The following is a 22,524-nucleotide window of genomic DNA, read 5'->3' as shown; positions in this document are numbered from 1 at the left end:
AATGAGTCTCCCCTCATTAGAGAAAAAGAAATTTCCTTCAATAGAAAGTTTTTATTTTTAGGTAACGAACCAAAAAAGAATGAGTTACTATTTTTAGGTGACGGAGGAAGTAAATAATTGGGCCTCTAATCGGTACTCCATTTGTTATCACTTAGATCAGGATGTAACCAAACGCAAACTCTAAGATTTTATGTCAACAAATAACAAATAACGTCAACATTATCAAACATTATCAACCGACTGATGTTGTGTTGACGTCAAATCTTGAAATCTAGTTGTCCAAATCATAATTGGAAGGTTTGTAGTAATGATACAATTTACCGATTATCAGTTATCACTATCCCATTTAGATATGTGTCAACTATTTTAACAACTTGAACATATCATATGTTCGTAACATGTCGCGATTTCGAGTGTTGAAATATGACACTCGCACCTCAATCATCTTTATTATTGTCAGCTCAACTGATTTTTCAATTAATTAGTATTTAATAAAATTATTTGCGGTATGGTTTATGATACTCGAAAAATTATCATAGATGGGGTTCATTTTGTATAGAGAGAGAGAGGGAGACGAGTTTGATGAGATGCTATTGAAGCGCTGCATTGTTAGAAATCACAAAATTTTGATGAGTTACCAGACTTCTGGCCTGCTCTCTACAGGCATTGGTCTGAAGGTATAATTAATTTTCACATAATCTTAATTTCTTTAATTACAGGAATTTTGTGTAGGGTGGTAGAGAAGTGGGTGGTTGATCTTGATCTTACCTGCTTTCCTTTCCCTTCTTCTCCTAACCGATTACAGAAGGGAAAGAAAGCATTTTCAAATTTCCAAGTGTAGAGATTAAAAAGATTAGATTTTTTTAGGTAATTAGTAAATATGGGCGTTGTTTCGGGTGTAGTCTCGAGGCATGTCTTGCCAGCTTGTGGCAACCTCTGTTTCTTTTGCCCTTCTATGCGTCCAAGGTCTAGACAGCCTGTCAAGAGATACAAGAAGCTCATTTCAGACATTTTTCCCAAGTCACAGGTTACATTTTTTTGTGTTTAGTTAAGCCATTCTTGAAAGGATTGTTTATTGATGGCCTTATGCATATATACTTGCTCAACTCAAGAAGGTTTTGTTTGCAGGATGAAGAGCCTAATGATAGGAAGATTGGGAAGCTATGTGAATACGCTGTTCGAAACCCTTTTCGAATACCAAAGGTATACTTGTCTCAAGTCTACCAAATGGTTTTCACTTTTTAAACCTGCATTTTATCTATTTACAGATTGCAAGCTCCCTAGAGCAAAAATGCTACAGGGAATTGAGGAACGAGAACTTTCATGCTGTGAAAATCGTTATGTGTATTTACAGGAAATTGATATCATCGTGCCGTGAGCAAATGTATGTCAGTGAACTTGTGCTTATTGGATTTATGTAGATATGAGAGGAAGAATATATTTATTGCCTTTACAACTTGTGGTATTCCAGGCCTTTGTTCGCGAATAGTTTAATGACTATTGTTCAAACCTTGCTGGATCAACCAAACAGCGAAGACGTTATACTTATTGGATGCCAATCGCTCTTTGTTTTCGTTAATAATCAGGTCAGGTCACGTGGTTTTTATTCAAATGCCCTTTTCTAGTTTAGGTTACTGATTCAGCTCGTTTTCGCTACACCACAGAATGATGGAACGTACATGTTTACCTTAGATGGATTTATTCCACGGCTATGCGAGCTTGCCCAAGATGTTGGAGAAGACGACAAGGTGCTACATTTAAGGGCAGCTTGCCTGCAAACTCTATCTGCTATGGTATCATTCTCCTTTGAACTCAAAGTTCTGCCAATAAATAGTTTACTATTTTATCTTTACGTTCATGTTTTGTACAGGTTTGGTTCATGGGCGAAAACTCGCATATTTCAGCTGAATTCAATAAGGTAAGAATGAGTGTTTTCTCTTTATGTCATCTTTATGTCTCATTTGACTTAACTTCATCATTTTCAATTGCTTAGATTGTTTTGGTAGTCTTAGAAAATTACAGAGGCGAAAGCAAGGACTCGAATTCCAACCAAACAAGTTGGGTGGAAGAAGTTAGTAAAACTGAGGGGAATATTGTATCGAAGATTCCCTCTTGGAAAATGGTTGTGAATGATAAGGGAAATCTCAATGTGGCAGAGTAATTTCTTAGCATCCAACTTTATAATATGTGTTGTTTGCTTCAGGGAGGACTCCAAGAACCCGTGCTTTTGGTCTCGGGTTTGCCTGCACAACATGGCGACGCTTGGGAAAGAGGCGACAACCATGCGCCGGGTTATGGAATCCTTGTTCCGTTACTTTGATAATGGAAATATGTGGCCTATCAAAGATGGGATCGCTTTACCTGTACTCAAAGATGTGCAGTTGTTGATGGAAGATTCTGGTCTGATACCATCCTCGGTTTTTTTCGATAAATAATTTCATGCTCGTTGATTCAGACTACCATTGATTGTGCAGGGCAAAACTCACACTTTTTGCTGTCTATACTAGTCAAGCATCTTGATCACAAAAATGTCCTTAAGCAACCAGAGATACAGCTTGACATTGTGCAGGTCGTCACTGTCCTTGCTCATATGTCAAAGGTCCAGTCATCAGTTGCTATAGTCAGCGCCGTGAGCGATATCATGAGGCATTTGCGTAAGAGCATACATAATAGGCTCGACGATGCAAATCTTGGCGAAGATTTGGTTAACTGGAACAAGAAATTCCATGAAGCAGTGGATGAATGTTTCATCGAGTTATCATCAAAGGTGACCCCGACTCTTTTCCAGTCGTTCTTATTATAGTTTCGGTTTAACTTCATATTCTATGAGCAGGTGGGAGATGCAGGTCTCATCCTTGATGTTATGGCTAGTATGTTGGAGAATATACCCGGCATCAACGTTATCGCAAGAACAACTATTTCGGCTGTCTATCGCATGGCTCAAATTATCGCTTCTTTGCCTAATTTATCGTATCAAAACAAGGCAAGACTTCGTATACGATGAATGATCTCTGCTGAGTAATTTTCTAAGTGAAGGGTTTTATTTTCTGTCATTAGGCGTTCCCGGATGCGTTGTTTCACCAACTACTTCCGGCCATGCTCCATCCGGATCACGACACGAGCATCGGAGCTCACCAGATCTTCTCAGTTGTGCTTGTGCCGTCTTCAATCGCCCCACAATCTGATCATGTTGTGTCTGACTCGAAGAAGAATGTCCTCTATCCAAGAACGCTCTCGAGAACTGTTTCAGTGTTTTCTTCATCGGGTGCACTGTTCGATAAGATGAAACACCAGAGAGTTGAGCTGAACCAAGAGAAGCCTTCGGGTGATGTCGGGCAGGGAAACAACACCAGTGGAGTATTAAACAGAATCAAGTCGGGTTACAGCCGAGTACAGAGCTTCAAACCAACGGCCCCAAACGCTGATGCCACAACCAAATCTAGCAAACAAATGGTTCGCATCTAAGCTGTTTCTATCTCTTGCATAACTCGACAAACGTACTAGACCGTCTCATTAATGTGCCGAATTCAATTTCAGGATGCCGTTCCACTTAGACTCAGCAGCCACCAAATAAACCTGCTACTTACATCTATTTGGGTACAATCTGTTGCTCCTGAAAACTTGCCTGAGGATTATGTTGCTTTAGCTCACACTTACAGCTTGATGCTGCTGTTTTCTCGAGCCAAGGTAATTTTGGGTTCAATAATTTACTATGCTTGTCTCTGTCTAACGATGCTTCGTTTGGGTCAGACCTCCTATCTAGACACACTTGTTCGAAGTTTCCAGATGGCGTTTTCGTTAAGGGATGTTTCTCTTGCAGCAGAAGGTAACTTCATCATATCAAATTAGTCTCAGAATGTGTAAGGCAATTCGATAGATCATGATTTGGATCCGAACAATAAAAGAGGAGTATAACTGTACAACAAAATTAGAAATTTGTCATTGGATGTGAGCTTGAATCAGGATATTTGCCAGCCTTATACTTGTTTTGGTGCACAAGAGAATTCATTCTAGACTTGTTAGCACATTTGGTATCGCAAGTTATATCGATCTTAATAAAAACTTCTCGTATAACATCTGCAACACTGTATTCAGGAGTACTCCCACCATCACGTTGCAGGTCTCTCTTCGTGCTGGCAACTTCGATGATATTCTTTGCATCAAAGGCTTACAACATTATTCCTGTAGCTGATCGCGTCAAATCTATGCTCACAAGTAAAGTGGTATGTTTCTCATCCCTCATTATTTGGTTCATGAGAAGCTGTGTTATTATGATTTAGTCATAGTAGATGCTGACTCTACGCGTTTTCATCATTCTCGTACGTTCCAGATCGATCCATTCTTGTCTTTGGTAGACGACTCAAAGCTGCAGACTAATGAAACCAGAAAAGTTGTGTATGGTTCCCAAGACGACGATGTGTCAGCTCTGAAATGTCTTTCCGAAACAAAAATATACGACGAGCAGACAACCGCGTCTCTCACTGCCCTAATTGTCAAGAGCTTGGATAACCTACCAGAAGTAAGTCTATATTTTTTCCGTGTTAACGTGTTGTGTGATCGTTATTGATACCGTTACTCATAATTACCATCTCAACTCACTTCTGTGCAGTCAGAGGTTTCCTCCACCAGGGAACAACTTCTCAAAGATTTCGTGCCCGACTCACTTGAAGGCCCGTGGCTCGGTGATTACATGGAAGGAAGGCACATGAATAAGGCGAGCTTGAGTGGCGATAAATCCTTTGACAAGGTACCTTCAGCTTAGCCGACGCTACAATATTACGTTTATCGTTATATCTTCACCATTTTGCAGGTTGACTCAATGTTTGTCACGGATGACGATGCTTTCCCGGAGTCAGTTGGAACCGAAAAACAGAACATGCAGTTGGCCGTTCAGAATCCTAATCTCATTAGCGTTGATCAACTTCTGCTATCTGTAAGTATCACGGAAACAGAAACGTCTCGATTTTACGATTCGTTAGCTTAGTTTATCGTGATAGTCAGGTTTTGGAAACTTCGACAAACGTAGGCAGAATGTCAGTCTGCACAGCCCAAGACGCCTCGTACAAGGAAATGGCCAACCACTGCGAGACGCTTCTGATGGGAAAGCAACAGAAGATGTCTAATCTAATCAGCGCGCATCACAAACCGGGGCCTTTGATGGCGATAGCCGCACTAGGAGAGAGCAAGGCGGCGCCGCCACAAGTTTGCAATCAAAACAAGGTACTCCCCTTGTCTCATTAAAATGAAACACTTTTCTTTTTAGTTATCCCATTAAAAATGAAACGTTTCTTAAAACAGAAATATCGCTACATAAAATCTCGTGCCAAAAACAAAATGTTTCATATTTAATAGGACAGAGGGAGTACTTATCTTATCCTTGATGATGTTTTTTATGAGATCAAACTGTCTTACACAAGACGAGTTTCCTTGCAGGCTGGAAACCCGTTCTTGGACGAAGATGATCGTCGCAGGCTTCAAGTTGTGCAAAGCACTAGGGGTGGTCCAGGGCCGTGCACAACCGAAGCTCAGAACGAGTTCAGGCTGCCATCAGCAAGCCCATTCGACAACTTCTTGAAGGCGGCTGGATGCTGATCGGTCCTCGTCTTGTCAGTATGATCGTCTACGACAGGCACGACTTCGACGTGTTGAGGGTGCTAGTAGTAGAAACAGCAGCTATGCTTCAAATTAACACAAATTCTTTGATTTTTTTTTCTCCACTTTTAGTTCTTGTTCATTAAAAAATTAAATAATTTTGTGAAACAAAGATGGTGTAGTAGAGGATAATCATGATGTTCTCCTAGCGGAGGAGTGAGTTATTTTGTTGTAGAGCTACCATAGAAGAAGATCGATGTTCGAAGGAACATGTATGTTTGAGTTCCTCTTTTTGTGTCTCTTCTTTAAAAGAGTGTTTGTGGTAATGGAAAATTATCTCGGTGTTTGAATTTTGGTCCCATTTAAATGCTCTAAGTTTAAGTTTAGTAAAATAGTGTATTTTATGTGATAATTATACTAAACTCTAAAATTGATCTTTATAATTTTTTGGTCATACACAATATATTTTGATCCATATTCAACATCTCATCAAAGGTCAACCACATTTTGACGTGAGTAATGAGTTCAAAATATGAATCAAAATACATTGTTAATAACTTAATGTATATAGGACCGAATATTTTGTGTTGCAAACGTACTACACTAGTTTTGGACTAACGACTTGATCATTAATTTTTTATAGAACAGTTAGATATGGTTCAAAACATATTGTTAGGAACAAAAGCTAACACACTTAACGTGTAAGATCAAAAAAAAATTGAGCAAGTGTACGAAACCAATTTTACACTTTAGCAGATTACTCACATGTACTACTAATCGTTTTTAACTCTATTTTTTCCAGACGATGAATTTTCAAATTATAGCAATTTAATTCTTATTTTTGGCTGTTTTTATCTATATGATTTAGCTCGTGACTTTTAAATAGAGTATTATTTTCTTACCTTTCAATTATCTTTTTAATTCGAAGTAAGAAACACTCATAGTTAAGAAACTCGAGGACTGAAACTAATCAAGGGAGAGGGATTAATCAAAATTGGAAACATCCCTCATACTTTATCATTTTTTTCTCCTTCTCTCTTATTTATTTTTTCTCTCTCATAAAGTATGTATTTTTTCTTCACTCTCTTATTTTACTAATTTTTCCTTAAAACTTGTGTCGTCCATGAATGTGACTAATTTTAATGAACGGTAAGAAATAAATGAAACTATCTATAATTAATGTATTTTATTGTTTTTAGCCCAATGTATATCCTAAAGAAGATTAGAATACAAATAAATATAGGAAAGAAAAAATAAAGAGCAAACACAAAGAGAAATTAGAGGGGGTGGTTTAGACTTAACGATTTTATTGCTACCATTTATATTCTGAAACACGAATCCTCCATCATTTTCGCATTCGCCATCGACTGATTCATAAAGTAAGACCTTTTTATATACTCACATCGACTTTCCACTCTTTACGATTCTGATTTTAATATTTTTACGGTAATTTGATTTCTGAATCGCTCTTTTGCGTGATTATCTTTTTTCTTCTTCTTCATTGATTGTTTTTCATTCACATTGTGTTGAGAATTGGAATTGGAATTGGAATTGGAATTGGAATGTAGGTTTGGTGAAAGATTTATTACTATAAGATTTAGATTATATATATGAATGATATATGCGTTTGTGCAGAAAAAAATGTCAGCTAAATACATCATTGGTGCTGGATTTGGATCTGTTGGTATTGCATATATTTGTGATGGTTTGGTTTCTGATGCCAAAATCTTTGGAGGTATGAATGTTATTATTAAATTGGATTTGGATTTGGATTTGGATTTGGATTTGGATTTGGATTTGTAGAAACAATAGAGAATTGTTGTGTTAGGTTCAACTCCTAGCACTATAACCAACAAAGAGTGGGGGCGGGAGACGGACCGGAAAATGGAGGCGTGGCCGCGCACTGCTGGCCCTCCCGTGGTCATGAACCCCATCAGCCGCCAGAATTTCATCGTCAAAACCGCAACCGCCGCTGATGAATAATGTTCTTCAAATTTGCTGTTTCTTTCCTTATTCCATGTTGCATTAACCAAATAAGTGTTTGTCGGAATTTTGTTTCTTCACTATCAATTCATTCACCAGATTATTGCTGTGTGTTTGTGTTAACAATCCCAACCTTTTACATTGCTATTGAATATTCCCATTCTTATACATTTGTGTGGATTAACAAATGTTGAGCTTTAATTCCCCTTATAATAACCAAATTTGTAGCAGATTCTTCTTGCCAGAATTATTAGGTATGGATATATTTGATGGAGATATATACTCATCTCATCTCATCTCATCTCATCTCATCTCATCCTGACTCTGGATAAAGCTGAAATTGTGAGCCTTAGATCAATCAAATCAAATTTTGGTAAGACCATATTTGGATTCAAACTCAAAAGTTAATTTGTTGATATACTAGTAAATTTCAGTGGATCATGATTTGTTAGTCTCTTACAGAATTTTTGTAGGCAAGAAGAGTGTATCTATCTAGTTGGTTATTTGGTGCAAGTTGCTTGCAGTGTGTGGCGAATGGGGCCAAAAATAATACGCGAGTTAGATTTGTTTGTCGCTTATTTTTAATTTAAATAAGAGGGGAATCTAATGGAATGTAAAGAAAATAAACGCTCTTTCCGTCCATTAAATATTGTGTGTATTTAATTTGGTACGTGCTCTTTAAGAAATGAGAAATATGGTGAAAAAAAATAGTTGAAAAAATTCGTAAAACCTGAATTTAACTTTTATATACTCCATCCGTTCGTCACTAGGAGTCTCATTTCTTAGCGGCACGAGTTTTAAGAAATGTGAAGAAAAAAAGTTAGTGGAATATAGGTCCCACTTGTATATATTAGTTTTAAATGAAATGTGAGTGGAATGAGATAGTGAAAGGTGGGACCCTATTACCATTTATAGTAAAAGTGAACTGAGACTCCTATTCGCGGACGAACTAAAATAGAAAAACGGGACTCCTATTCGCGGACGGAGGGGGTATATATTAAATTTATAACAGAACATGAGTGTAATAAATTAGTTGAAAGTAAGATCCATAATAAAAAATATAAAAAAATAAAATAGATAATATTTTTTGAACGAAAAATGTCAAATGTGAAAATTTAATGGACAGAGAAAGTAGTAATACCATACGAAGGAGATATTATTACCTAATATTCACCCTTATAGACTTTCATGATTTCTCACTCGTTGGAGTTCAAGTATTTAAAAATGAAATAAACACAAAAAGAATTTGACTATTCTGCCGTGCCTAACCTCCGAAAAAAGTATTTAATCATGAAATAAATACAAAATTTTTTTTGACTATTCCACTGTGCCTAACCATGAAAAATAAAAGAATCAATGATTTAAAGATTAATTAAAATTTATTTATTTATTTATTTATTTATTTTGGAAAGTCCATAATTAAAATTTATTTATTTATTTTCATTTTCAATATACAAACCACATATTACAAAACATTTCTACTCACGATCCATTGTATCAAGATAACTTTTCTTTTGAAATTATATAGTTCTAAATATTTTAAATATTTATGTATTTTTATAAGAGATGTATTCATATCATTTTTCTAATTATTGTTCATTCTTCCAACTAAATCTCAGCCCCACAATTTGAAGATCTAATGGCTGAAAATAGTGCCACATGTATTTAATTAAAATATTTTAAAATTTCAAAAAGGTCATTTTGGGAAGCCATTAGGCATCGGTTATTTCATTCCATAAATCTCTCCCTCTAATACCAGCACATGATTAATGAAGATTGATTCTAATTTTTTTTCTAAATGAAAATAGATTTTCTATCTCATCTCTCTCTCCATTATAGACGTCCGGTGTTCTACTTTGTAAGTCGAATTCTTTGTAACAAGAGATCTCGAATCTGGCTCGGCTCCTACTCCACTGACGTCGCCGACGCCCGCGCCTACGACACTGTCGTCTTCTACCTCCGCGGCCCCACCGCCAAGCTCAACTTCCCCGACCAAATTACCGCAGGCGACGCCGCCCTCAACGACTTCTCCGCCACCTCCATAAGGAAGAAAGCCGCCGAGGTCGGCGCCAGAGTCGACGCCCTCCACTCCACCAATCGCCACCCCACGAAACCCTCTTGGTTTCAAAAAGAGATCGGTCTCAACAAGCAGCCCGAGCCAGAATCGGTCGAAACCGCCACTTGTAATTTTGCAGAAAGTAATGTACAATTTTAGTTATTTAATGTAGAGTGGCCTTCTAGCATGATGTAGATTACTAATAGTTGTGTGTGTATAAAACTTAAGGTTTGCTAAGTACTGGACTTAAATTATGTAACAATCAGATTGAATAATATTGTTCTTCCAACAATCATCGATTCTAAATAATATAATTCAAGTTATATTTTTTCCAACAATTCCAAGAGCTCTAGGTTTTCATCTACTTCGTTACTTTCAGTATTTGGTCATCAATAAAATAATAATGTACGTAAACGGTATAACAATGTACGTAAGAAGTAGTTTAATGTCTTGCAGCACGTTGAATCCATACTATTTGGGTTTAGCAATCCATTGGGATAGGTTGTAGTACCGACTCACTAACGAAACATTCACCAAGGGTAGGGAGATAAATCATTTGCCCAAGGGTTTAGTAATCCATCGGGGTAGGACATATTACCAACGCTTGCCTATACTTTTTATTTTTATTATTTGTTTCTGATGTACGTAAACGGTATAATAATGTACGAAAACGGTAGAATAATGTACGTAAGAAGTAGTTTAACGTCTTGCAACACGTTCAATCCACACCATTTGGGTTTAGCGATCCATGGGGCTAGGTTGTAGTACCCACACACAAAATGAAATCATCACCAAGGGTAGGGAGTTTGAATCATTCCCCTAGGGGTTTAGCAATCTATAGGGCTAGGGTATAGTACCACCACATGCATTGAATTTCATTTTTTATGTGTATTTAGGATTTCATACAGTAAATAATGTAGGAAAATTGGCTTTAATGTACATGCATCATAGTAAATGATGTACATGTGCAAGGATTAAATGTTTGGTGAATTCATACCCTTTGAGTTTAACAATCCATGGGGCTAGGTTGTAGTACCGACTCACAAAATGAAACCATCACCAAGGTTAGGGAGTTTGAATCATTCCCCTAGGGTTTAGCAATCCATGGGGCTAGGGTAACTATCACATGCATAAAATTTCGCTTTGTAATGTGTGCTTTGGATTTTATACAAGAAATAATGTACAAATATAGTCTTATAATGTGTATGCCTTACAGTGAATAATGTACGAAAGTAGTAGTTTAATGTATACTTTTTCCATCAATTTGGTTTCAGTCATTTTGGTAATGTACATATTTATGGTTTTAATGTACAGTACATTAGTAGCAAATAATATAACCTAATAAGTGTAAGAATAGCAAAGAGACTACTACACAAAACAATAAATAATTGAATCCTACAAGAACGACTCTAACTTCTTGCCCTTAGTGAACATTGTGCTACTGGGTTGGTACTACACCCCAACCCCCATGGACTATTAAACCCTTGGGGAATGGATATAACTTATGCCCCTCATCATACAAATTATAGTCTACATTAAAATACAATTTTCACACATTATAATCTACAACACAATAATAACGTAGCACATCTTTGAACATCTTTAAAGCTTGTCGTTGCTTTAATGCAATGAACATATCATCGTCAAAGTAATCCTCGAATCGATTCTTGCACTCGTTGAACCTATTCAGAAACACATACAATGCAATATCAGTTAATGTATATTTATGTCTAAATAATGTAACAGAACATGATGTACAGATCTAGCTACATGATGTAACAGAACATGATGCATAAAATTAGCATCGAATGATGTACTAATCTATCTAAATGATGTAACAGTAAATAATGTTTTAAAGTCATGTACAAGTATGCATATATAATGTAGCATTGTTTCCTACTGAAATAATGTACAAATACAACCCCTAAATATAGTTTTTTAATCAAAATGCTGCACAAAAACAATGTACAGTGGTAGTAGGAATAAATTAACAGATTTGGTTTACAATAATGTACATTTATAAAAGAATAATGTATTAACCAATGATGTAGCACGAAAAAATACATATAATTCATGTACTAAACTGCCTACATGATGTAACATAAACATAGGTTCTTAAATCATGTAAAATAGGAACTTATAATGTAGCACAGGATCATGCACAAATGCTTTATAAAAGAAGATATAAAGGAGTATATAGAGCAGATAATGTACGAGCATTGTTTAAATAATGTAGCAAACCAAAATCGATATCCATCACCAAATCAGTAATTGTAAATTGACCGAATAATTGTAGAAGCACTAAAACGAATACGAAAAATTCAATTAACGAACAACATATAGTAGAAAGACCTAAAATAATGTACAGATGCTTTTTAAAAGCAGATATAGAGGAGCATGTTGAGCAAATAATGTAACTCAAATAATGTAGCAGTTCATACCATAATCCAGAATAATGTACCACATTAGTACGTAATATAAATATTGGGTTAAATAATGCACAAATGTTTTATAAAAGAAGATATAGAAGAGTATATAGAGCAGATAACGTACAAGCATTATTTAAATAATGTAGCAAACCAAAATCGATATTCATCACCAAATCAGAAATTGTAAATTGACCGAATAATTATAGAAGTACTAAAACGAATACCCAAAATTCAATTAACGAACGACATACAGTAGAGGGACCTAAAATTGAATTTCGATAATGAAAGAACATGACCTCAGATTCACAAAAAATGTAGTTTTCAGTATACACGAAGTGAAATTATTGCTTAATCATCGTATTTCTATCGAAAATTTTACCTGCTTTCGGGCTAGGGATACAAATGGCGACGTCTGGTTGTGACAAAATAGCAAAATCGACCGTCGAATGATGAGAACGAGATCAAAGTTTGCTTTGGTCTGATTTCCCGTCGTCCTTGCTGCAAGAATCAGCATTTTTCCTTTATCTGTGGATTAAAAAACGGCGCGGTTAGGGTTTGGGAAGAGGGGAGAAGTGAGGAAGTCGTGACTAATGAAAGAGAATGAAATGAAGGATATGTCAAGCGTCTCTCCAAATAATCACGTAATTATCGCACTTGCAGTTTTGAAACTACTGATATAATTCTCGTGTTTACAATTATACTCCTATAATGTACCACGAACATGGTATAATGTAACGAGGACTATAAAATCTCCTCATCATCTAATCTGTCCACAATCTTGATCTAATGGTTATTATTATATTGAAACTTAACACTATAAAGACAATAGGAACATAATACTCCCCTTTTTATAGTTTGCTTATGATATTTTGTAAGGGCTAAAGTTATATATAGAAAATTTCAACATATTTAGAAGTAGAAAATTTTAAAAAATAAAAATTTGATAGGGGCTTAGCCCCTCCCCTCGTGTTATTATCCAACAAATTAAAATCTGCAACGCCCAAACATATAAGAAAATCTCATTCCAAGAGAATCATCATGTATAAAACATCAGCTTCTATAGAAAGGAAGGGAGAGCTATATATATGTCATGTATACATCCAACTCTGTATATTCTCTAGCTTGGCATCACAACCAAAAATTTCACATCAAATCACTCAATAATTTACACACCTGCATATAATACTGGACAAATTTCTCCCCATTCAAAACTTAATATTATTTCATTTGGATTGGCATGCCCACTGGAAGAATGTTGCACCGTCGTGAGGAGAATATTGCTCACGCCTCTTCCCTGGTTGGCCAATTCCGTAATCGGACTCTGGTGATGGCACCGGAGTAGAGTCACCCGTGCTACTCCCCTCCTCATGGTTACCACCATTGGACTTCTTTGTGTTGATGAATCGACCCCCGCATCCTCGCGCTCGTCTCAGGGCGTGAAGGTGGCGCGACTCATGAAGATAAGGCTGATGAGAAAACATAAGAGCATCAAGCATTATTATAAACTATAGGTCTAATATTTCATTTATTATGGTCTGGTGCTAAACATTTAATTTGAAGAATGCATATATCTTACTTACCTTCCTAACTCTCGTTGCTTTGTTCTCCATTTCAGCTTTCGCTCGTAGCTGTCTTCGCCTCAGAATCGCATGATACTGTTTCGCATTCACATAAACAGGCTCTTCCGGCATCACAAAGGGCAGAGTCGTCCCACAGTGAGGCGTGGGATGTAAATCGGGATATATCTGAATATCAATGCACATTAGGCATAGCTACAGAGTAAATGGCGACGAATTAATTAAGTTACAAACATAAGTTGTGATTTCTTTAGGGTTTTCTAAGTAATCATAAATTGTGTTGCACCATTCAAGTGACAATTTACAAACTCGGTTTTTCTCAAACGATCATTGGAGTTAATCACATACGCATTTTCTTGAAAAGTCGAAGATTATAAGGTTAGCCGAAATATTAGACATGTCATAAGGGAACAAGATATGCACAATTCAACCATAATTCACAAGACAGATAAGTTTAACAGAGCAACAATTGTTGTATTCACCACGAGCGCAGTGTGTATTTTACCTAATCCGATTATGACCTAATAGTTTTAGCGCGTTAAGTGCAGAAAAGTAGCAGTAAGCCATATACCAACTCTTGCCGCCCACGCGCTTGCGTATTATCCCTCAACTCTGGTTCGAGGTAAGAGTATGTAGAGATTACCTGAAATCCAATTATGCAATTTAATCGATAAATATTTGAAATAGAAATTCATTTGAAGTTGAAATTCAAGTTAAAAAATAACAGAATGCACTCACTTTTGAGCTACCACCGTGATCTCTTTGATTTCCATGTACAATGTATTCACCTATCGTAGAAGGCAGTGCCGGTGGTGCAGCCTTTCCCTGCTCCTGGCTGCACACTGAACAACATACTTTGTTACTTTCACAAAATAATTGATAAAACATCAGCAGGTAGTCTATGCCTCTCGCCTCGTTGCTGATATTTCGAAAAATCCATGATGGTAGTAATGTCTGCTTGCTAAGACAGCGAGTCTACTTGGTGTTCTATAATCGTATTCTCATTTTCCTTTCACCTTTGAATTAAGAGGTGCTTCACTAGCAAATTAAGAGCTTTTCACTTCCACTAACAAATGAAACAGAATTTGTTTAATCAACACACCTATACGTAAAAGCATCTCGCTCTTCTCTTAGAGGATAGTACCAAAGCGATATCCTAAATGTTTTATACTCCTAATTAATACGGGATCACGAAAATAGCATTGGACTAAGTATTAATACATCAATTTTCATCCTAAAGTCATTCCTTCGACGCGCAAATATTGAGGAGAGAATACATTTGGACTAAACTTGAGCAATTTAGGAATCACATCCCATAAAAATTACGCATCAACTTCATAAAATTCTAATTGGAAAACTTCCCCAAGACTTCGAGGAAGTTCATATTTTGTTTTCTTTTGCAACTTGAAACGTACATCTCGTTCAAATTCCAACTTCAAGAAGACCCCAAGATGATTCCATAATCGCATGGGATGATCGATCGATCAGAGGATAGTAACAGGAATTTGAGAAAACACTCGAAAGATAAAATGGAACCTGAATTCGGCAATTCAGAAATTTGTCCTCTGAACTGGCTGTGCAGTTGATTTGGAGGTGTCATACTCAGTGGGCTTCTTGATAGGACATTCGTGGATGCATAATTGTCCCCGGCACCATAATGCCAACCTTGTGAACCGGCTTCAAGCCAATTATTATAGCCTTTTGTATCAAACTCACACTGCTCTCTTTTACCTCGATGCTGTTGCATACTTACCTACCTACAAACAAGGTCACGACCGATCAAAAGCATATAACCGAAATATGATCTTCACGTCACAATACATATGAAGACTGGTGAATCCATTTAAGTACTTAATAAGTCATTAATATACATGTTTACATTATAACTGCATAAATAATTAAGTACTACTCAGTTTGTATGAGCTTATGTAAAAAATGTTGACTGTTAATTAGCATTAGCATTGAAATAAATCATAGCCAAGTACCATCACTTAGGTATATGTACCAAATCCAATATGTTCAAATTCATAACCAACAATCAAATCGCAAACAAGTTGTTAAACAAATAAATGGCCAGATCATCAGCAAGCTTGAGTTCCTATTGACATCTCACGAACTCGCAAAATGGCAGCACCGTAGCAACGAATTCAAAGGGAAACAAGATATGAGGCTGGGATAGTGATGCAAGAAAAGGAAGATAATTACCAATGTTGTTACATCATCTTTGGTTTTGGGGCTAAAGACTTGATGTAATTAATGATACTAAATTCAAATTATATTGAGTGAATTGAATCATGTAAAGTATTTTTCAAGAATGAATTGAACCACATTGCTTACGGCTTACGCACCTCCTTCCAACCATTATTGCGTTCGACTCTAATCAAACTCCTTGCTCCTTGTAAAATAACATTTCAAGAGGCATTCACTCTATCCTCAAAATTCTAATGTGTATTGATTCCACTCAACCTCCTCATTTGCTAACTATTGAACATTTTTTCCAAGGAAAGTCCATCACATATATTCTCAATCTGAGGAATCAGTTAAAGTTTTGTATTATCAGTTAATGTTTAAGTGATTACTGTTTTAGTTACTTAATTGCCTGGAGATTTAAAGATTAAGAATGACTTGAAAATGAATGCATTTTAGTTGAATCTGAAATCTGATACTTGAAAAGTCAAATAATCTTCACCCTATATACTTTTCAAAAATTGAATCAAGCCAAAATCTGACCTTTGAATCAAGATAATTAACAAGTAATCGAAGAAGTATATCAATTAATTTCTAACATTAGCAACATCAAATTTTCGTCTCTCCATCAAGGATTATAAAACAGTAAATAATCAGAACTTTTGAATAAAAATAATTCATCCAAAATTTACAAGTTTGTGCTCTCCCTCTCTCTCACACACACAAACACAGCCTCATAAAATCTTCACAAAATTTCCTTTTTAAGCAAAACCACAACATAACCAACCACATCTAGCCAATCAAATCAACATCATATATACATACATAACAGGTAAATAAATGGAAAAAATAAAAATAAAAATTAGAGACACCAAAATCAACCGCCAACTGATTAAACCAACAATAAAAAGAGAAAATAAACTTACTGCAGTGAGTCGGTGAGAGAGGTGTTCATGCAAATGAAAGAGGTTGAATCTCACTCTTCCTGGAATGGAGGCTGAATATATGCTACATGCATTTGTATTTTTCCTTTATTGGGGGGGTGTTGGGTAAGGGGGGTTGCGTGGCCCTTTTGATGATGAGAGAGTGCTCTAAATTCTCATCTCATGAAGACAACATCGGATGAAAGTGATTTTCTTTATTTAATAAAAATAAAATAATGACTGAAACAGCCTCGTGTCTTGCCGAAAATGACGTCCCTGTCCTTTTTATTTTCCATTCTATAAATGGCAAGTCAATGTTTTTAATTTACTTTGCTTACCTAAATACCCCTAATCACACCACTTAATACCTACTTGGACTAGGTACCAACAATTTTTGTAGAAAGCAAAATAATCTTGGCTTGAGTTAGTTTCAAGCAGTGATTTTACATAAAATTTGTCCGCTATTTAAAAATACATTTACATTTTGTAAAAATTTTAGTAAATTGTTCATGTACTCCACTAACTCATCACACTCACATAGTCCCATTCCACTAAAAAATTAAGTACTTCCTCCGATCCACATTGAAGTCCTTTTTTGTTTGGACACTAATTTTAAAAATTGTAAATAAAAGTGTGTTGAATAAGTTAGTGGAATATGAGTCTCGTTTATATATATTAGTTTTATAATATAATGTGAGTGGAATAAGTTAATAGAATGTGAGATCTATTTATCATTTAGGATAAAAAAATGAAATATGATTCTTGTTATGAGACGAAAGAAAATGGTAAAATATAACACTTATTATAGAAAGTAGGAAGTACATAAAAATAAGATTCATATTCCATTAATTTTTTCACTCATTATGTTTATAAAGTCAATTAACTTTTTAAAAACTCGTATTAATGGAAGAATCATTTATCTTGCATTTGACTCATTGGTTGTGTTATCCCATTGCGCTTTATGTTAGTTACATTATTTCAAAAAGTAATAATAACATAGTATGAAAAGTATTGTCTAATATAGAAAATTTTGGTGGTTCAGTATTATCTCGGCCACTAATATTAAAAAATAAATACGAAAAATAATAAAGGAGTGAGGAGAAAAAGGCAGTGCACCAATAGTTAGACGCCAATGATTGAGTCCACATCTTGGGTGCTACGTGTCTCGCCATTTTCCAAAGATGGTGGGGCCCGCTCGTACTACACTCCGGCCACGTGTGGCATGACTCAACCGTTAAACGCCGTTATCTGTCCAGGCGTTAGGTGGATCAAAATCATCGGATCCCTTTATTCTCCCAAACACACATGCACTGTTTGACGGCGACACCCAACCGTCAACTAATTATCTATTTTCCTTTTCTTTCTTCCCCCGATTTCGATTTACTGTTTTGTAAAGTACAATTCTAATTTTATTTCAATTGGACTCCCTCTATCCCACTGTATTCTTCCTTTTTTTTAGTCCATCCTATAATAATACTCTCTCCGTCCCAGTTTAAGAGTCACTTTTTGCCATAAAAGTCCGTCCCAGTTTAAAAGTCACTTTTAGAATTTTCCATATTTGGACATACAATTTTACCTCACTCTTCATCAAAATTACATCAAAATGTCATTATCAACACTAAAATAATTCAAAACAAAAACCCCACATTTAATTAATCCCTACCCCACCCAACCCACCCAACCCTTACATTACTCTCCTTTCTCCACTCTCTCTCCACCCTCCCCCTTCCCGATTCACTCTCGCTCGAACCCTAATCGGCGCCTCAGTTTTGTCGCCGCTCTAAACCCGCCGTGACTCCATCACCGTTGCCTTATCATGGCTGATGATCGGGTTGCAACGCCGGAGGCGCAGCCAGAAACCCTAATCGTCCCTAACACTCCACCGGAAGTCCTTGACCGGTGGGAAAGCGAACGAGCGGTCGATTGGTACCACCGATCGGGAAATCGACCACCGTTTGGTGGCGTTGATGGGTCTGAAACACCTCATTCATATGAGGTTGTCCGAGAATCTGAATTTCCAGCTTCGGTTGGGGTCTTCGACGGATCTGAAACCCAACCACCGTCCCATCCCTGTGCGGAATCCGAAGCTCAACCACCGTCTTCTCCAAAGGTGTACACCGAGAATGAGAAAGCTATGTTGTTGATCTTGTTGCCTACCATGAAAGATTTCCTCTAATCTTTGTTTCTTCGGTTGAGGTAAGCCACCCCCTATATAGGGTTTGGAGGCTGTTTGTATGGATTTGATTGAGGAATGTTGGAGGTTCTGACTTGTTGTGTCGGTTTGGAGACTCTGATTGAGTGTGATTTGCCCTATGTGATGAAATTTTCTGAGTTATGCATGTTATTATGTGTATACATTGTGGTGGTTGGATAATTATGATTAGAGCCACCCCTTTATGGGTTGGAGGCTCTGATTTGGTGCCTTTTGGCCTCTGTGATGAAAATTCTGTGAGATATGCATGCTATGATGTCTATACTCTGCCTTGGTTGGATAATTATGCTTAGAGCCACCCCTTTATGGTTTGGAGGCTCTGATTGTGTGTGATTTGGCCTCTGTGATGAAAATTTTCTGAGAGTTGCATGCTATGATGTCTATACTCTGCCTTGGTTGGATAATTATGCTTAAAGAAAGCACTATTAATCCTTGTTTGAATCAAGTATGGGCCGGATGCCCTTTTTTGTGTTTCAACCTTCATTATTTTTTGTTATTAGTAAATGATTAATCATAATGAACATTTATTTACCTTAAGTTAATTTAATTTAATGAATTTGTCTTACAAGTCAACAATAAACATCTTTTAAATCTAAAAAGTCAAAAGGGACCCACATTCCACCATCTCACCTCATTTATTACACATTCTACCATCTCACTTCATTTATTACACCAACCAACTCTTCCTTAAAACCCGAGCCATAACTAAAACTGACTCTAAATGTGGGACGGAGGGAGTATGTATTTTTCAATTTTAGAAAGTCTTTTCCTTGTAATGAGGTGGGACTCTAGGGGTGGGAATACGGATATCTGGTATTGGGTTTATCCATACCCGACCCGATATCCACCGGGTATTAGACACCCAATATCCAATTTGATGGGATTGGGTATTGAAATTTAAGATAAATCGGATATTGGGTAACCCGAATAGATATCAGATATTACCTGAATATCCAATTTATTATTTAAAGCAATTTGTAAATTAGGATTAGCAATTTTGGACTTCAAGAGCTGGGCTAATTTATTTACTAATTACAACTTACTAGGTTAACTTTCTCTAAACTTATATAAATAAGTCAATCTCTCTTACTCTAGGTCCCGGCTTCTCCAAACTTTCAAGTTTTTTATGTATTGCATAACCAACTCATGTGGTTTTTATATTATAGTTAATTATTTTGACTTTTTGAATTATATTATTGGTTGCTTCTACGGTTTAATTAAATGCGTAATTTACATATTGAATAACCAATCCCCATAAATATAATTATATACTTTAAAATAAAAGTGACCCATTTTTTATAGTTTTATACTACAAAATAAATGCAGCATCAAAAATATTAGTCAATTTAAATATTTCTATCTTTATATTAATATATAAAATTAAAATTTTTTTATTAGTTATTAACCCATGTAAAGAGTCGGGTATTTGGGTACCCGATACGTCGGGTATGGATACCCGGGGGTATTGGAGTACCGGAAATATATCGGGTCGGGTTTTGGATAGACATTTAAATGATTTTCGGGTTTGAGTACCCGGTTTTATCGGGTCGGGTATCCACGGATTCCCCTATTCCCACCCCTATGGGACTCATTCCCCACTAACAAGTAGGAGTATTTTAATTACTTTTTCTCTCTATCTCTCTGTTACTTTACCAATTTTGCATTAAAATTCGTGTCAAACCCGAAATGCATATTTTTTTGGGACGGAGGGAGTATTATAATATTTCCGCCATTCCAAAAGAATATGTACTTTGGATTTGGTACGGATTTTAATACAAAATTAATAAAGTAAGAGAGATGTAAAATAAAAAAGTTTTCAAAATTAGAATGTGTACATTCTTATGGAATGAATTAAAAAGCCAAGAGTGCATATTCTTATGGAAAGGAACTCTTTCTCAAACTGAACTTTTACGTATGGTTTTATTTGTTACTCTTGTTGTAAACTGGGGACATTTCTAATAGAGACTCTACCGTCTTATTTATTTGGTGATTTGTAATTTAATAAAAATGTGATGCACCTGATGGTTAATCTCATTTTTAAAATAACAAAATGCCACCTCATCTTTGAAAATATAAACTTTTAAAATGATACAAGTTTTAATGCATAATTAATAAAAATAAAATAGATAAATTGATTAAAGTAAGAGAGAAAGTGATAAAATAAGCTTATTTTATTTTCAAATTGTATATTCTTGGGCTTCGCGTGTGGCCCAGATCCTGCCCTCAAGCCTATTAAGATATTTAAGCCCATTTCATTCAGTAAGCTTGAGAATTGTTTTCTTCTAGTTAGATTAAATAAAGTAATATGTAAATATAGTACAATAACAAAAATAAGTGGACTTTCATAGTGTATTTTGAACAAGTAATCAATTTGGACACATCTCCTTATGATTTATAATTATTGTTATATATTATCAAGAGTAGTGTTAACTCATTTACGGATGGAATTCTATGAATAAAAATGTCATTTTTGTTCATAGAATTCCATCCTTGGATGAGCTATCAACCCTACCAAACATGCACTTTGAGTATAACTAGAGATCAGATTTTAACTACTAGAAAAATAAAAAGGATGAGATTGAATTTTAAAATTTTAGTTCATTTTAGAAAATTTGGATTTTAAAACGCAGAGATCATTTTTTGGATAACACAAATATCATTTTTCAACAGTTTTAGTTCATTTAGAAAATTAAAATTTTTAAAAAAAACGGAGGTCATTTTAAGATCGTTTAAGTTCGGACACACTTATGATTTATTTAAAATGAATTAAAACGATCTTAAAATAATCTCTGTGTTATATATGGAATGAACCAAAACGTCCTTAAAATGACCTCCATGTTTTCAAAATCAGTCTCATCTTATCCTTCTATTTTTTGATCTAGTGGTCTCTAGTTATACATTAAGATATGATTATGCATTGATCATTATCCTATATTATTAATATAACATATAAATAGCAGGTAGTATATATACCAGCATTAAGGATAGCATGTATATAAATTTAACACTCCTATAAAATTATGTGATGCTACGACATAGATATAAACAGAAGTAGCCTGAATAAGTAAGTTTAGTGATACTGAAAAAACAGAATTTATATATAGTGATCTCAATAAAGGAAAAAACAAAGTAAGAAACATGGGACAGTAGTTGGAACTATTATTGGTACCATACCTAGTTATATTTCAATCAAATCAAATCCAAACTCAAAATATATACATTGATGGACATAAAACGAGCTCACAAGTCACAACCTAATCCACAATAAAAAAAATTTACAAGGGATAACATGAGTGAAAATTTAAACTATGCATACAAAAAAGAACACATTATTTGGTTAGATCTAGACATTATTTGTAAACGAGCACGAGAAAAAGGCCTCTAGTTCAGGAGGAGCGAAAAACTTAATATGTCGTTGTGTTGAAGAGCACCCTCCTTTCAACCTTCTCTTCTTCGGAGCAGGTGGACAGATAAGGGTTTTCGGAATCTTGAATTTTTTACCTTTGGGCGTCGAACAAGCTGCATTATCTTTGGCCTTGAAATCCCCTTCATGAACTCCCATGAT

The 22,524-nt window shown here is 35.6% G+C and overlaps 2 protein-coding genes across 2 annotated transcripts; one reads left to right on the top strand and one right to left on the bottom strand.

Annotated features, from left to right (window-relative positions):
- Positions 1 to 237: 237 nt before the first annotated feature.
- LOC121747804 (protein SEMI-ROLLED LEAF 2-like) lies at positions 238 to 5,942 on the top strand. Its single transcript, XM_042141925.1, has 20 exons — positions 238 to 677; positions 868 to 1,027; positions 1,129 to 1,203; positions 1,269 to 1,384; positions 1,472 to 1,586; positions 1,665 to 1,793; positions 1,871 to 1,918; positions 1,994 to 2,157; positions 2,204 to 2,400; positions 2,475 to 2,767; positions 2,834 to 2,983; positions 3,058 to 3,453; positions 3,538 to 3,687; positions 3,751 to 3,826; positions 4,096 to 4,223; positions 4,331 to 4,519; positions 4,610 to 4,747; positions 4,811 to 4,933; positions 5,002 to 5,220; positions 5,434 to 5,942. The coding sequence occupies exons 2-20, from the start codon at positions 881 to 883 to the stop codon at positions 5,590 to 5,592; spliced, it is 3,012 nt and encodes a 1,003-aa protein (XP_041997859.1). The 5' UTR covers positions 238 to 677; positions 868 to 880; the 3' UTR covers positions 5,593 to 5,942.
- A 7,166-nt stretch (positions 5,943 to 13,108) lies between these two features.
- LOC121747449 (nuclear transcription factor Y subunit A-6-like) lies at positions 13,109 to 16,847 on the bottom strand. The gene is made up of 6 exons (XM_042141486.1): positions 16,751 to 16,847; positions 15,174 to 15,390; positions 14,376 to 14,479; positions 14,209 to 14,280; positions 13,641 to 13,805; positions 13,109 to 13,526 (listed from the first exon to the last, which is right to left on the bottom strand). Exons 2-6 carry the CDS (start codon positions 15,382 to 15,384, stop codon positions 13,284 to 13,286), a joined length of 795 nt encoding a protein of 264 aa, XP_041997420.1. The 5' UTR covers positions 15,385 to 15,390; positions 16,751 to 16,847; the 3' UTR covers positions 13,109 to 13,283.
- Positions 16,848 to 22,524: the final 5,677 nt, after the last annotated feature.

This window comes from Salvia splendens, chromosome 9 (assembly GCF_004379255.2).
Source record: "Salvia splendens isolate huo1 chromosome 9, SspV2, whole genome shotgun sequence".
NCBI lineage: Eukaryota > Viridiplantae > Streptophyta > Magnoliopsida > Lamiales > Lamiaceae > Salvia > Salvia splendens.
This window is presented reverse-complemented; position numbering and strand designations above follow the sequence as displayed.

What these genes read in the sequence shown, in the direction of transcription:
- LOC121747804 (XM_042141925.1), top strand. Translation starts at nt 881, where the DNA reads ATGGGCGTTGTTTCGGGTGTAGTCTCGAGGCATGTCTTGCCAGCTTGT. An exon ending in TGCAAACTCTATCTGCTATG is followed by an intron (nt 1,794 to 1,870) that starts GTATCATTCTCC and finishes TGTTTTGTACAG; the next exon opens with GTTTGGTTCATGGGCGAAAA. An exon ending in GGAAATCTCAATGTGGCAGA is followed by an intron (nt 2,158 to 2,203) that starts GTAATTTCTTAG and finishes TGTTTGCTTCAG; the next exon opens with GGAGGACTCCAAGAACCCGT.
- LOC121747449 (XM_042141486.1), bottom strand. Translation starts at nt 15,384, where the DNA reads ATGCAACAGCATCGAGGTAAAAGAGAGCAGTGTGAGTTTGATACAAAA. An exon ending in CGCGTGGGCGGCAAGAGTTG is followed by an intron (nt 13,806 to 14,208) that starts GTATATGGCTTA and finishes ATTGATATTCAG; the next exon opens with ATATATCCCGATTTACATCC. An exon ending in AAGCAACGAGAGTTAGGAAG is followed by an intron (nt 13,527 to 13,640) that starts GTAAGTAAGATA and finishes TTTTCTCATCAG; the next exon opens with CCTTATCTTCATGAGTCGCG.